General features: G+C 46.1%; 1 protein-coding gene across 4 annotated transcripts in view; it reads left to right on the plus strand.

The window, feature by feature from the left end:
* The window catches only part of LOC113811679 (proline dehydrogenase 1, mitochondrial), a 76301-nt gene that overhangs the window by 36507 nt on the left and 24794 nt on the right, over positions 1 to 15000 (plus strand). For 2 of the 4 annotated variants that reach the window (XM_070128391.1, XM_070128409.1), the window contains exons 3-4: positions 10790 to 10849; positions 13760 to 13932. In XM_070128391.1, coding sequence (XP_069984492.1) covers positions 10790 to 10849; positions 13760 to 13932 — 233 coding nt within the window. Of the gene's footprint in view, positions 1 to 4884; positions 4924 to 10789; positions 10850 to 13759; positions 13933 to 15000 lie in introns of all 4 variants that reach the window. The other 2 variants (XM_070128397.1, XM_070128404.1) reach the window with 2 other exon arrangements.

The following is a 15000-nucleotide window of genomic DNA, read 5'->3' on the forward strand; positions in this document are numbered from 1 at the left end:
TCTCCCTCTCCCTCTCCCTCCTACCTTTCCCTTCCTCCCTCCTGTTTTTCCTTCCCTAACCCCCCCCCCCCCGCGCCGCCATGTGACTAGCCTCCGCCGGCTTTCCTCGCCTTCCGCCGAACCGGTTTCAACCGGTCTCGCCCGCGCTCACTCCGCTTAAACGCATCACTCCACCAAAAGACCACAAAAGACCAACTTCTGGAGTGGCATCGTCGGCGTGTTACGGTGGGGACTTGGGACCAATTGATACCCTAAACACTCCGTCAAGTATATGCCCGTTCAGTGTATTTGTTCGTCCGATTAAATGGAGTGTTATGCGGGGTTGCGTCATCGGTGCGTTTTAGGCCCGTTGTCCCTCGGGTAGAAAAGGATAAATAGCTAGGTAGATAAAAACTTTTATTTCATATTGTGGGGGAATAGGTGGAAATGAGAAGGAAATGTGAGGGATTATGAGTAGAATAGGTAGATCGGTACGCGAGAATTTGCTTAGCGAAGAAAATGGGAGAAAAGAAATGAAAAAAAAAGTTGAAGAAGCGACTGACGTAACTTTTTTTTTTTTTTTTTTTGTCACGCTCGTGTCTTTTGGTTTTTGTTTAATTAAGAAGCTTAAGACTTATCATTAATTAAGGAATTCGAGGGGAGTAACGATATGCTTTATTATAGAAAGAGAGCAATATTTTTTTTTTGGGTGATATGGTGTATGTGTGACAGCTTTCTTTTTTTCTGTGCTGAATATTTTCTTTCGCCTCTGCCGGAAAGTTATCATTTGTTGCTAATCATCGTCATCATCATTTCATTTCCTTAACGTTTTTTAAATAGTATTGCTTAATTCCAATCATTTCCTTAACGTTAAAAAAAATAGTATTGGATAATTCCAATCATTTTCTTAACGTTTTTTTAAAAAATAGTATTGCATAATTCCAATCATTTCCTTAACGTTTTAAAAGAAATAGTATTACATAATTCAAATAAATCCCTTAACGTTTTTTTTAATAGTATTGCATAATTCCAATCATTTCCTTAGCGTTTTTATTTTATTTTATTATTATTTTTTTAATAGTATTGCATAATTCCAATAATTTCCTTAACGTTTTTTTTTTTAAATAGTATTGCATAATTCGAATCATTTCCTTAACGTTTTTTAAAAATAGTATTGCATAATTCCAATCATTTCGTAAGTCGCGCCCACGCCCACCTCGTGCTCCTCCGCCGAATGCCCGGGCGCTGAGACCTCCTCCTCTGGCATCCGAGTCCTCCTGCCCAGTCTTGGCGCCGGACTCCCTCCCTCCCTCCCTCCCTCCCTCCCTCCCTCCCTCCTTTCTTGCTTCCCTCCTTCCCTCCCTTCTTTCCTCCCTCCTTCCTTGCTTCCTCCTCCTCACTTTCTTCTTCCCTCCCTCCCCTTCTTTCCTCCCTCCCTTCCACTCACTTCCTTCCTTCTTCCCTCCTCCCTCCTCCCTCCCTCCCTCCCTCCCTCCTTCCCTCCCTCCCTCCCTTCCTTCCTCCCTCCTCTCTCCTCCCTCCTCCCTCCTCCCTCCCTCCTTTCCTTCCTTCCTTCCTTCCTTCCATCCTTCCTTCCTTCCTTCCTTCCTTCCCTCCCTCCCTCCCTCCCTCCCCCTCCCTCCCTCCCTCCCTTTCTTCCTCCCTCCTTCCTCCCTTCTTCCTTTCTTCCTCCCTCCCTCCCTCACTTTTTATTGCATTTACCTTCATTCATTGTTTCATTTCATTCATTCATTCATTCATTCATTCATTCATTCATTCATTCGTTATCATCATTCATTTTCATCATATCATTTAAATATCATTCGTGCATCACATCATCACCATCACATTGACAAATATCATCATCATCATCATCATCATTTATCATTCTTCATTCATTCATTCGTTGTTCCATCATCATCATCATCATCATCATCAACATCATCATCATTATCTTCCATTCATTCATTCATTCAAATCCTTCATTCCTTCATTCTGCATCATCATCATCATCATCATCCATCATCATGGCCTGTTTCATCATTCATCATCGCTGTTCATGTTTCATCATCTATCCTCCTTTCATTCATTTAATTGTTATTCATTCATTAACGTTCAAGTATATTCATTCATTCTGTTATTCATTCATTTAATTCATTCATTCATTCGTATCATTCAATTTGTTTAAATATCATTCTTTCATCATCATCATTCATCATCATTTCATTCATCACATCATCATTATCATTCGTGACATCATCATCATCATCGTATTGCATCATTCAATTCATTCATTCATTGGTGTTGATACCATCAATATCATCATCATCATCATCGTTTTCATTCATTCAATTGCAGCGTTCGTCATTCATCATCATCATCATTATTTGAACAATATCGTCATCATTTCGTGTGACGATGACCATCCATCATCATCATCATGCATCATCATCTTATCATTTTCGTCATTCATTCGTTCAATTTGTTCATTATCATCATCACTTTCATTCAATGGAAACCATCATCAAATAAATCATTTCATTCGTACGGAAACCATTAATATATCATCATCATGTAATATCATCATCATTACCATCATCATCATCATCATCATCATCATCATCATTGTTGGGTTCCTCTCCTCACCTGCCTTCCGTCACGCACGCGCTTCCTACGCCTCGAATCTCTCCACCTCCCTCCTCCCTTCCTTCCTTCCTCCCCCTCCTCCCTCCCTCCCTCCTTCCCTTCCTCCCTCCCTCCCTTTCTCCTCCCTTCCTCCCTCCCTCACTCCCTTCCTCCTCCACTCCCTTCCTCCCTCCCTCTCTTCCTCCCTCCCTCCCTCCCTCCCTCCCTCCCTTCCTTCCTCCCTTCCTTCTTTCCTTCTCGTCTCCTCCGAAATGCGTCTCAATCTCATCTTCGCTTATTAAATGAGAGAAATAAAATAACGTGAGTCCGAAATGGAGGATTATTTTTTTTCCCCTTTTTTTCTTAAAATTATTAATTGATTTGTTTGATCAGTTTTTTTTATCGGTGGTTTCCGTGTCGCCCGAAGTCACGGCTGGGTCATGAGGGCGGAAGCTAACCTCGGTATGGCGTGACTGACCTTCCTTTTCTCTCTCCCCTTTCTCCCTCCTCTCACCCCTACCCCCCTTGACCTCCTCTTACCCCTACCCTCCTTCTCCCTCCTCTTACCTTCCTCCCTTCTCCCTCCTCTTACCTCCCTCCCTTCTCCCTCCTCTTACCTCCCCCTCCCTTCTCCCTTCTCTCACCCCTACCCCCTTGTCTCTCCTCTCACCCCCTTCTCCCTCCTCCTACCTTCCTCCCTTCTCCTTCCTCTTACCCCTACCCCCCTTGTCCCTCCTCTCACCCCCTCTCCTTCCTTGTCGTCGTCTTTCTCGCCCTTGTTCTCTCTCCCTCTGGGCTTTCTCTTCTCTTCCCTTGTTCTCTGTTCTCTCTCTTCTCCTCCTCTTGTTTTCCCCCTTCTCTTTGTCCTCCTTGCTCTCTCCTGTCTTCGTTTTTTCTTGTTCTTTCTTTTCTCCCTCTTCTCTCTCTTCGTGGTCTCTTCCTTCACCCTCGTTTTCTCCCTTGCCTGCTCCTCTCCCTATTTTTCCTTCATGTCGTCTTCCCGTCCCTCTCCCCTCTCCCTCGTGCCCCCCCGCTCTCCCTCTTCTTCCCCAGTCCCCCTCACTCCTCACCCCTCATTCCCCCGTCCTTCTCCTCTCTCATCTCCTCTATCCCTCATTCCCCTCGTCCCTCTCTTCTACCCTCTCCTCATTTCCCTCGTCCCTCGCTTCTCCCTCATTCCCCTCGTCCCTCTCCTCTCCCTCATTCTCCCACTCCTCCGCTTCCTCCCCCGTCACTCTCCTCCTCCTCCCCCATCACGCCAACACCAACAAGCTATTGTGTGCGTGTGGATCGTTTCTCTTTTTTTGTATCTTCCAGGATGGTAAATTATGTCCTTTCCTCCCTCCTCCTCCCCACACGCCCCCCTCCCCCCACATACCCCTCCTCCCCACACGCCCCCTCCTCCCCACACGCCCCCTCCTCCCCACACGCCCCCTCCTCCCCCCACACGCCCCCTCCTCCCCACACGCCCCCTCCTCCCCACACGCCCCCTCCTCCCCACACGCCCCCTCCTCCCCACACGCCCCCTCCTCCCCACACGCCCCCTCCTCCCCACACGCCCCCTCCTCCCCACACGCCCCCTCCCCCACACGCCCCCCTCCCTCCCCACACGCCCCCCTCCTCCCCACACGCCCCCTCCTCCCCCCACACGCCCTCCTCCCCCCACACGCCCCCTCCTCCCCACACGCCCCCTCCTCCCCACACGCCCCCTCCTCCCCACACGCCCCCCTCCTCCCCACACGCCCCCTCCTCCCCCCACACGCCCTCCTCCCCCCACACGCCCCTCTCCCCCACACGCCCCCTCCTCCCCACACGCCCCCTCCTCCCCACGCCCCCTCCTCCCCCACACGCCCCCTCCCTCCCCACACGCCCCCTCCTCCCACACGCCCCCCTCCTCCCCACACGCCCCCAACACGCGGGGACTTATCGGAATTGGGTCATTGTTCCTGACTGGTGTGGCAGGATCTGTTTCCAAGTTGTTGTTGATTCTCTTGCCAATCAATTGCTTGTTGATATATTTTTTTTATTGGTAATGTAAGTGATTTTTGCTTGTGATGTTCAAGAAGATATTAACTCGCCTTTTGTCCCCCTTATGAGCTATTAAAAGACTCCCTTTTCTCTCACTTAGAAGCTAAAAAACGCTCCCTTTTCTCCCCCTAATAAGCTCTGAGCTCAATTCCTTCTTGCCAACCTTTTCTACCATCCTCGATCCTCTTAAAACCGGCGCGAAGTTGCACGACCCAACCTTATGTATTTTAATGATGTATTTACTCTATTCTGGTCCTGCTTGCCATCATCTGAACGTGTGGAGGAAAAGGGGTAAGTTTGGCTGAACGTTTTCTTTCCTTACCTCTCGTTCCTCCCCGCCAAAACAACGTGAGAGAATCAGTCTGTTCTTAGAATTAGCCTTAGGAGAGGGAGGGGGGTAATGCCCGTGTTAAATGTCTGGGGGTGAGAGATGGCCCTGTGTTAGACTATGGCCGTGTGGCACGCCGGGCTGTTGGGAGTCTTATGTGCGTCTTTTCTTTTTTTTTGTCTGTGTGCACGAAGGCTGTGTACTCCCGTTTCGTCACTAAATTGCCCGATTTTTAATGAGACTTTTTAGCAAGTGGATCTCCTCTTTGTATACATGGCGGGAGGAATGCCACTGTGGGTGTCCATTCATTGGCGAAAATGCTAAAACTGGAATAAATTTGATAAGGAAAGTACCTTTGAGGTCTTAATCTGAATCTGGAGCACGCCTTGTGTATAACTTTATGAATGAAGCTTTGCATCTATTTATCTCTCTCTGTATATCCTTGTATTCAGCGTCGATAAGCGCGTGTGGCTGTCTCTACGTCCTTCAGAAATCCTTTTCCAATGTGTAGCTTATCTCTTGTTCCTTTTTATTATCATCATGTTGAATATCAGTTAGCGCTGCCTGCCTTCCATTATCTGCCAAGGTCTTTCGCTAATAGAAGTAGCAAGTAGATAGAAAAACAAAAACAAAAATAAACGTGCAAAAAAATGGTGATTGAATGAAACTTGGCAAGAGTTAACGAAATGTTTTCCGCCCCATTTGGAAGTCACAATTCAGTAATTTTGTTTTTGTTTACCTTTATTTGTTTTTTTTTAGGAGACATGCCAAAACAATCGCTCAGCTGTTTTGATATTCATGAGGAAACTGTTGGTTATGGAGGGACGACTCTCTCACGCGACATTAGAGAGAGAGAGAGAGAGAGAGAGAGAGAGAGAGAGAGAGAGAGAGAGAGAGAGAGAGAGAGAGAGAGAGAGAGAGAGAGAGAGAGAGAGAGAGAAAGCGAGAGAGAGAGGAAGGAAAAGCGAGAGAGAGAGAGGAAGAAAAAGCGAGAGAGAGAGGAAGAAAAAGCGAGAGAGAGAGAGAGGAAGAAAAAGCGAGAGAGAGAGAGAGGAAGAAAAAGCGAGAGAGAGAGAGAGGAAGAAAAAGCGAGAGAGAGAGAGAGGAAGAAAAAACGAGAGGGAGAGAGAGGAAGAAAAAGGGAGGGAGAGAGAGAGAGGAAAAGCGAGAAAGAGCGAGAAGAGAGAGAGAGAGGAAGAAAAAGCGAGAGAGAGAGAGGAAGAAAAAAAGCGAAAGAGAGAGAGAGGAAGAAAAAGCGAGAGAGAGAGAAGAAAAGCGAGAGAGAGAGAGAGAAACAAAGCGAGAGAGAGAGAGAGGAACAAAGCGAGAGAGAGAGAGGAAGAAAAAGCGAGAGAGAGAGAGAGAGAGGAAGAAAAAGCGAGAGAGAGAGAGAGAGAGGAAGAAAAAGCGAGAGAGAGAGAGAGAGAGGAAGAAAAAGCGAGAGAGAGAGAGAGAGAGGAAGAAAAAGCGAGAGAGAGAGAGAGAGAGGAAGAAAAAGCGAGAGAGAGAGAGAGAGAGGAAGAAAAAGCGAGAGAGAGAGAGAGAGAGAGGAAGAAAAAGCAGAGAGAGAGAGAGAGAGGAAGAAAAACTTGAGAGAGAGAGAGAGAGAGAGAGGAAGAAAAAGCGAGAGAGAGAGAGAGAGAGAGGAAGAAAAAGCAGAGAGAGAGAGAGAGAGAGAAGAAAAAGCGTGAGAGAGAGAGAGAGAGGAAGAAAAGCGAGAGAGAGAGAGAGAGAGAGAAGGAAGAAAAACGCGAGAGAGAGAGAGAGAGAGAGAAGAAAGAGAGAGAGAGAGAGAGAAAGGAAGAAAAGCAGAGAGAAAGGAGAGCGAGAGAGAGGAAGAAAAAGCGAGAGAGAGAGAGAGAGGAAGAAAAGCGAGAGAGAGAGAGAGAAGGAAGAAAAAGAGAGAGAGAGAGAGAGAGAGAGGAAAGAAAAACGAGAGAGAGAGAGAGAGGAAGAGAGAAAAGAAGAGAGAGAGAGAGAGAGAGAGAGAGAGGAAGAAAAGCGAGAGAGAAAGAAAGAAAGGAAGAAAAAGAGAGAGAGAGAGAGAGAGAGGAAGAAAAAGCGAGAGAGAGAGAGAGAGAGTAAGAAAAAGCGAGAGAGAGAGAGAGAAAAGAAGAAAAAGCGAGAGAGAGAGAGAGAGAGGAAGAAAAAGCGAGAGAGAGAGAGAGAGAGAGGAAGAAAAAGCGAGAGAGAGAGAGAGAGAGGAAGAAAAACGAGAGAGAGAGAGAGAGAGAGGAAGAAAAAACGAGAGAGAGAGAGAGAGAGGAAGAAAAAGCGAGAGAGAGAGAGAGAGAGGAAGAAAAAGCGAGAGAGAGAGAGAGAGGAAGAAAAAAGCAGAGAGAGAGAGAGGGAGAGGAAGAAAGCGAGAGAGAGATAGCGAGAGGAAGAAAGCGAGAGAGAGAGAGATAGCGAGAGGAAGAAAGCGAGAGAGAGAGAGAGAGAGAGGAAGAAAAACGAGAGAGAGAGAGAGAGAGAGGAAGAAAAAAACGAGAGAGAGAGAGAGAGAGAAGAAAAAAACGAGAGAGAGAGAGAGAGAGAAGAAAAAGCGAGAGAGAGAGAGAGAGAGGAAGAAAAAGCAGAGAGAGAGAGAGAGAGAGGAAGAAAAAGCGAGAGAGAGAGAGAGAGAGGAAGAAAAACGAGAGAGAGAGAGAGAGAGAGGAAGAAAAACGAGAGAGAGAGAGAGAGAGGAAGAAGAAAGCGAGAGAGAGAGAGAGAGAGGAAGAAAAAACGAGAGAGAGAGAGAGAGAAGAAAGCGAAGAGAGAGAGAGAGAGAGAAAGATAGAGAGAGAGAGAGAGAGAGAGAGAGAGAGAGAGAGAGAGAGAGAGAGAGAGAGAGGAAGAGAGAGAGAGAGAGAGAGGAAGATAGGGAAAGAGGAAGAAAAAGCGAGAGAAAGAGGGGGGCGAGGTAGGCCGGAGGGAGAGCGAGGGGAGGCCGAGGTCCCTCTCTCGCCGGTCGATCTCCGTCACCTAACTCCTCACTGCAGCCTCCCTCTCTCTCCCTCTCCTCCCCCTTCTTCTTCTCTCTTTCCCTCTCCTCCCCCTTCTCCCTCTCCCTCTCCCTCTCCTCCCCCGTCTTCATCTCCCTCTCCCTCTCCTCCCCCTTCTTCTTCTCCCTCTCCCTCTCCTCCCCCTTCTTCTTCTCCCTCTCCCTCTCCTCCCCCTTCTTCTTCTCCCTCTCCCTCTTCCTCTCTCTCTCTCTCTCTCTCTCTCTCTCTCTCTCTCTCTCTCTCTCTCTCTCTCTCTCTCTCTCTCTCTCTCTCTCTCTCTCTCTCTCTCTTTCTCTTCTTTCTTTCTTTCTTTCTTTCTTTCTTTCTTTCTTTCTTTCTTTCTTTCTTTCTTTCTTTCTTTCTTTCTTTCTTTCTTTCTTTCTTTCTTTCTTTCTTTCTTTCTTTCTTTCTTTCTTTCTTTCTTCCTCTTTCTTTCCTTCTTCCTCTTCCTCTTCCTCTTCCTCTTCCCTCTCTTTCTTCCTCTTCCTCTTCCTCTTCCCTCTCTTTCTTCCTCTTCCTCTTCCTCTTCCTCTTCCTCTTCCTCTCTTCCTTCTCTCTTTCTCTCTGTTGTCTCGTTCTTTCATCTTTCCCATCTTCCCCCATTCCCTTCTCCTTTTCCTCTCATAACCTATCCCGTCCTCTTTCCCTGCCCCTTCTCCCACTCTTTTTTCCTTTTCTTCTCTTCTCTCCTCCTCCCTCTTCCCCTCTCCCCTTTCCTCCACTTCCCCCTCCCTCCTATTCTCTCCCCTCCTCCTCTTCTTCTTCTTCCTTCCTTTCTTACCTTCCTCCACCTTCCTCCTCCTCTCTCTTCCTTCCTTTCCTTCTTCTTCTTCTTCTTCTTCTTCTTCTTCTTCTTCTTCTTCTTCTTCTTCTTCTTCTTCTTCTTCTTCTTCTTCTTCTTCTTCTTCTTCTTCTTCTTCTTCTTCTTCTTCTTCTTCCTCCTCCTCCTGCTCCCTCTTCTTCCCTTCCTTTCCTTTCTTCCTTTCTTCCTTTCTCCTTTCTCCTCTCCCCGCATGACCGCCCCCTCCCCCCCCCCCTCCCGTTCGACGCCTATTGGCTTTCTTTATGATCTGTGGCGGAGGGAGGGGGGGGTGGAGGGGGAGGGGGGAAGTTAGCGTTTTGTTTTCCTTCCTTCCGTCCTTCGTGTGCCCCCCCCCCCTCTTTCTCCTCTGCCTTGTGTCCTCTTTTCGTTTCGTGTCTTCTCTTCTTCTTCCTTTTTCGTGTGTCTGTTTGTCTGTCTCTTTATCTGTATGTTTCGGGTATTCCTCTTCTTCGTCAGCTCTTCTGCATCTTCTTTCTTGTTTTCTTAATATCTCTCTCCCTCCTTCACCTCCTCTTCCTCCCTCTCTTCTTCCACCTCTATCTCTCTTTCTCTTCTCCCTCCTTCCTCTCTCTCTCTCTCTCTCTCTCTCTCTCTCTCTCTCTCTCTCTCTCTCTCTCTCTCTCTCTCTCTCTCTCTCTCTCTCTCTCTCTCTCTCTCTCTCCCTCCCTCCCTCTGTCTCTCTGTCTTCTCCCTTCTCTCTCTCTCTCTCTCTCTCTCTCTCTCTCTCTCTCTCTCTCTCTCTCTCTCTCTCTCTCTCTCTCTCTCTCTCTCTCTCTCTCTCTCTCTCTCTTCTCCCTCTCTCTCTTCTCCCTCTCTCTCTCTCTCTCTTTCTTCCCCCCTCTCTCCCCCCTCCCCCTCCCCTGCTCTCCCGCGCCATGTTCACCGTCTGCGATGCCATGCGAGGGCGGCCGCGAGTCCCTTTGCAAGAAAGCTCTCATTGTCCGAAGCTTTCTTGGGAAGTGCGCAAGTCTCGATGATGTCTGCCCGGTCAATAAATACACTGGGTTTTAAGATGATAATACAGTTCTTTTTTATATTGTTTTCTTGGCCAGTCAAATAAATGATCGGATTTACGAAGTCGCGGGCCAGCGCTTGGCACGAGTTCCTCCCCCGGGCCTTGGCAGGAGCTTTTTCTTCCTCGTATCATGCGCAGTTTGACGTCTCCCTTAACCCTCCTCATAGTCTCCCTCCCGATGCATGTATTAGGTATAAGGACTGCGCATTCATAAGGCAATGACGCCTGCTGGAAAGGTGGTGATAATAACCGCCATGATCTGTGTCCCTGCGTCGTGCGTGTCTCTCTCTCTTTGTTGCTGCTCTAGATCGATGTGCAATCTCGCCGTGCTTGCTTGCTTGCTTGCAGTCTACCTGAGATCTCTCACGTACTCAGCCTGATTGCACACACCCTGCCTCGGCTTTCGCTCCGGCCTCCTTTTCATCATAAACTGAGGCCGAAGCACCTACCCCTGCTAACTCTAGTTTATTGATAACCTATTCCGATATATTTATCTCGCAAGTTTGTGTCGTGAGCCATATTTATGTATCGGTCTTTTTTCCTTGTTGGGTTTGTTTATCAACACCGATGTGTATGAGGTTTGACTCCGATCTAATGCCACTTTCACAGACACTTCTTTTTTTGGACTTTAACTTGGACCATCGCGGGAGGGGAGGCGGGTGTGCAGGACACGTAGACCTGAAATGGATTGATCCGTCTTTTATGTGCGTGTGTCGTGACGGCGTCAGAGACGAGAGAAATGGCGAAAGCGATGAATGAATTTCCATGTTGTGTGAACCGTGTGTCTTTAGGTGGCGCTGTTGGGTGTCGTCCCGTGTGAGGATCGCCCCCCGGGGTAGATCTCGCGGTCCCAAGTCCCCCAGGGCATCGTCACGGTAGGTCCTCGTACGTAGAGCTCGCCCCTTGCGGCAGGCAGCACGGCGCCGCCTCGGTGTCCACGCCTTCGCTGTGTGTCCCGAAAGAACGAGACTGAACGACGTCTTCTCTTGTGGTCTCCCTTGCAGGTCCTGCCGCTCGACGCGCTGGAGGAGGCGGCCACCCCGGAAGCCCCGCTCGCCCAGATGGTATTATTGAATGGCAGCTGTTCCCCGTCTTCTCGTTGTGTCCCCGAGTTGTGTGGCTATTTAACGTTAGCTGTTCTGTTCCCTGACACCGCGGCTGTACAAAATAATGAGACTAACTTTGGCCGGCCTGGTGCGCGGGCTTTGGTGTAAGCACAACCACTTAGGTGTAGTCGGCCCCATACCAGTAGACCTGTAACCTCTGCGGGGCGGAAGGCCTCCACTTGAATGGCGCTTGGTGCTTTAAGAGCTACTTAGTTACATCTCACCGCTGAGTCAGTTTTAATTCTTTGCTGGTACGATTCATCTCACTTGCTCGCCCCTTATGAGTCGCCCGATTATTAATCTGAGCAGAGGGTCAGATTCAGATCCCTGGAATTCAAAATTTTAGAAGGAATGAGGCACGAAATCTCTCCCATTTTGATCTTAATGTAGAAGCAAACAAAATGCAGAGTCAACAGTTTACGTTTTCCCGCGACAGCTGTGTTTCGGAAGACGCCACTGGGCGCTGTTGGCAAACCAGTCCATTGAGAAAATAGTTGAAAGGGCGCCACGGGGGAACGGGAGGCGTGCCAGTACACACGGAGGAATGAGAGAGGAAGAAAAAGAAAATCTGTCTCCTTATTTTGTAAAGCCACCCACTTTTCTTGACGGCCCTCTGTTGCAGCCAATTCTTGAGTGCCGGTGTTTGTGGTTTCCTTGCAGAGCCCCCCCGCCGAGCCTCCCCTGCAGTCTGCGCTGTCAGGCACCCTGTCGCCGCTTTGTTCCGTCTCTAATACTGGATTTGTTACTATTAACTGCGTTCATTGAAACCCATGTGGTGAGGGGTATTTTGGTGCTGTTAAACTGCCCTTCAGCAGGCCCAAAGCAGACCAGATTTGAGGGAAGAGCTGAGTAATGAGCGAGTGACCTCTGACCCAGTGTTTGTGCTTCTTGGAGGACACCGGGCAGGTAGGTTACACGGGGAGGAAAAAAAAAAGCAAAAAGATAGCATTGTTATTTCTTGGAACCAGGCCATCTTATCGGAGATCTGATGAGTGCAGTACTAGGTGTATACAGGTGTTATGTCTTCACATTGCTTTTTCATGTCATTGCAAGGTACATAGTATCAGATATCATTGAGGTTTCAATATTTTTTCAGCTCTCTAATGACAGATAAATTGTGTTGGATTTAAAAACTTTTATCAAGAGAGTTCATTATTGTTGATACATACAACGCTATGACGAAGCTTATTGAAATAAATTATTTGATTTATTTAGCTGTTTTCTCTCTGGCGAATCCTTCTTACTTAATCTCTAAAATGATCAACTCCTGAAGTTTATATCAGAAGCCATGCGGTGACTGGCATTTTACCAGCCTTTGCTTTTTTTATTTCTCGTAAGCGTAGAGCAAGCGGTGCTAGGCCGACCCTTTCACGTTAGTGAAAAGCACACACACACACACACGCACGCACACATGCAACACACATATGCACACACTCACACTCACACACGAACACGCACACGCACACGTACACACACACACTCACACTCACACTCACACTCACACTCACACTCACACTCACACTCACACTCACACTCACACACACACACACACACACACACACACGAACACACGAACACACACACACACACACACACAGATACACACAGACACACACGTACACGTACACATACACATACACGTACACGCACACGCACGCAGACACACACATATATATACACACACACACATATACACACATACAAACGCACACACATGTATATATATACACACACATACACATACACACACATACACACACACACACATATACACATATACACACACATGTACATACACACACATATACACATATACATACACATATACACACACATACACACACACATACACACACATACACACACATATACACACACACACATACACATATATACACACATGCACACACACACACACACACACACACACACATATACACACACATATATATACACACACACATATACACACACACATATACAAATATACACACATACACATATACACACACACACACACACACACGCTTATACACCTTGATGAGTAATGTACTACAGACCTACAAACAGGTATTAAGCACATACTTAAAACGTAGTCTAGACATTGGTTAAACTTTGCATAGATTCCCATCTTTAGGTTAATATTTCAAGTAATATTGAAAATAAAACATAGCAATAAATAGGCTATTTACAGATACTGACGCAGTATATTTTGGTGTAAACATATTTTTTCTTTTGCTTTGTTGTTCGCGTCGGGTCTGGCTCGACCTCGAAGCTGGTCGACGCAGAAAGCTTACGGAAGCGAATTAGTCAAAATCTGTTTGAAATTATCTAGAGAAAAATGTGTTTATTTGATTTAGGATTATTGAAATTATTTGATTCAAAATAGATTGGTTTGTCGAGTATTTAGTATGATGAGGGTTTTCCAGTTCGAAGAATTCAGGGACGTGTGGGGGGGGGTTGAAGATGTTTTTTTTTTCAGTCATTGTTTAAAAATATCGCATTTCATTTTTCCCCAAAGGCACCGTGGGTCCGCTGTTTGGAGCACCGCATATTTATATATATAATTGATATTCATTGAATTTGTTTTTTTTTTTGAACGTGTCCTTGCTTTGTGTCCAGGTGTTTTCAAAGTCCTAAAGTGTTACAGTGTTGCTGATGTAATTTTTAACCCGTGTTGGCGCACCAGACCCAGTCAGTGCTGTAGGATTCGCACTTTTTAACTCGTCGCAGATATTGTACATGTCAAAGCGATATATTTCCTATGTACGTAGTTCAGTGTACACGTATATGCTTCGTAGGCCTACCCTTCGCAGCTCTCCCATTCCCTTCGCCGACTTGACCTAACTTGACCTCGTCCACGCACAGGGGTTGCGAGTCCAAGGCCGAGGGGTCGAACGCCATGGAACGCTACACCCCGCAGAGGAAGTTCGCCGATCGCCGTCAGCAGGTGTCAGGAGCCAGGACCTACTTCTACGTGAACGAAGCCCAGTGCGAGAAGAACATGGAGACCTTCATCAACTGCATCGACGCCGTGTCAGGTGAGGGAGGCTGGCTCGGCTGATACGCGGCTTGTGGTGTGTGTTTTTTTTAAGGATTTTTATTTTTTAAGGTCTTGTTTTTGCTTATTTTTGGATTGTTTTCTTTTTTTTAAGGTCTTGTTTTTGCTTATTTTTAGATTGTTTTCTTTTTTTTAAGGATTTTTTTTTAAAGGTCTTGTTTTTGCTTATTTTTGGATTGTTTTCTTTTTTTTAAGGATTTTTTTTAAGGTCTTGTTTTTGCTTATTTTTGGATTGTTTTCTTTTTTTTTAAGGATTTTTTTTAAGGTCTTGTTTTTGCTTATTTTTGGATTGTTTTCTTTTTTTTTTGCCTATTTTGGATTGTTTTGTTAAGGATTTTTTTTTTTTTTTTATTTCTTTTTTCTGCCTTAGGTTTTGTTAAGTATTTTTATTTATTTATTTTTATTTCTTTTTTCTGACTTGGGGTTTGTAAAGTATGTTTTCTTCTCTATTTATTTATATATTTTTTTAGCACTTTTAATTCTTTCTGCTCATTTTAGAGAGTTAGGAGGTAGAAGGTTAGGGGGATCTCGTCCCCTATAAAGAGGCGAAGTGGCCTCTCATTTTTGCAATTTTGGTGGAGGTCATCTCGGTGACATGAGCATCGGTTCAGGATTTTATTTTTGAGTTTCTAAAGACTTGCTCCCCTTCTGTGTGTTTTTTTTTTTTTTTTTTTTTTGAGTTTACGATTTTTGAGTTTCTAAAGACTGCTTCCCTTCTGTTTTTTTTTTCATTTTTTTATTGAGTTTACGAGTTTGAACAGTTTCCAAAGACCAGGATACTCTTTTCTTTTTCCTTATATTCTTTTTTTCTCTAGATTGCTTATCGAGTTGACGAGCTTGGGCAGCGTAGAGGTAATGGAAGGAGATCCAATAGCGATTACTAACGGCAGATTATCCCCTTGATGCAAATTGAGATCCCTTGGCGATTCTATCGATCAAGAAGTAATAGACGATGGGGACGTAGACCTTATAATACCCAGTTATGGCTTATTACCAGCAAAACGAGCTCGGAATACATTAAGGAAATCAGATACCCTTTTTTTTTTGG

This window comes from Penaeus vannamei, chromosome 2 (genome assembly GCF_042767895.1).
Source record: "Penaeus vannamei isolate JL-2024 chromosome 2, ASM4276789v1, whole genome shotgun sequence".
Classification (NCBI taxonomy): Eukaryota; Metazoa; Arthropoda; class Malacostraca; order Decapoda; family Penaeidae; genus Penaeus; species Penaeus vannamei.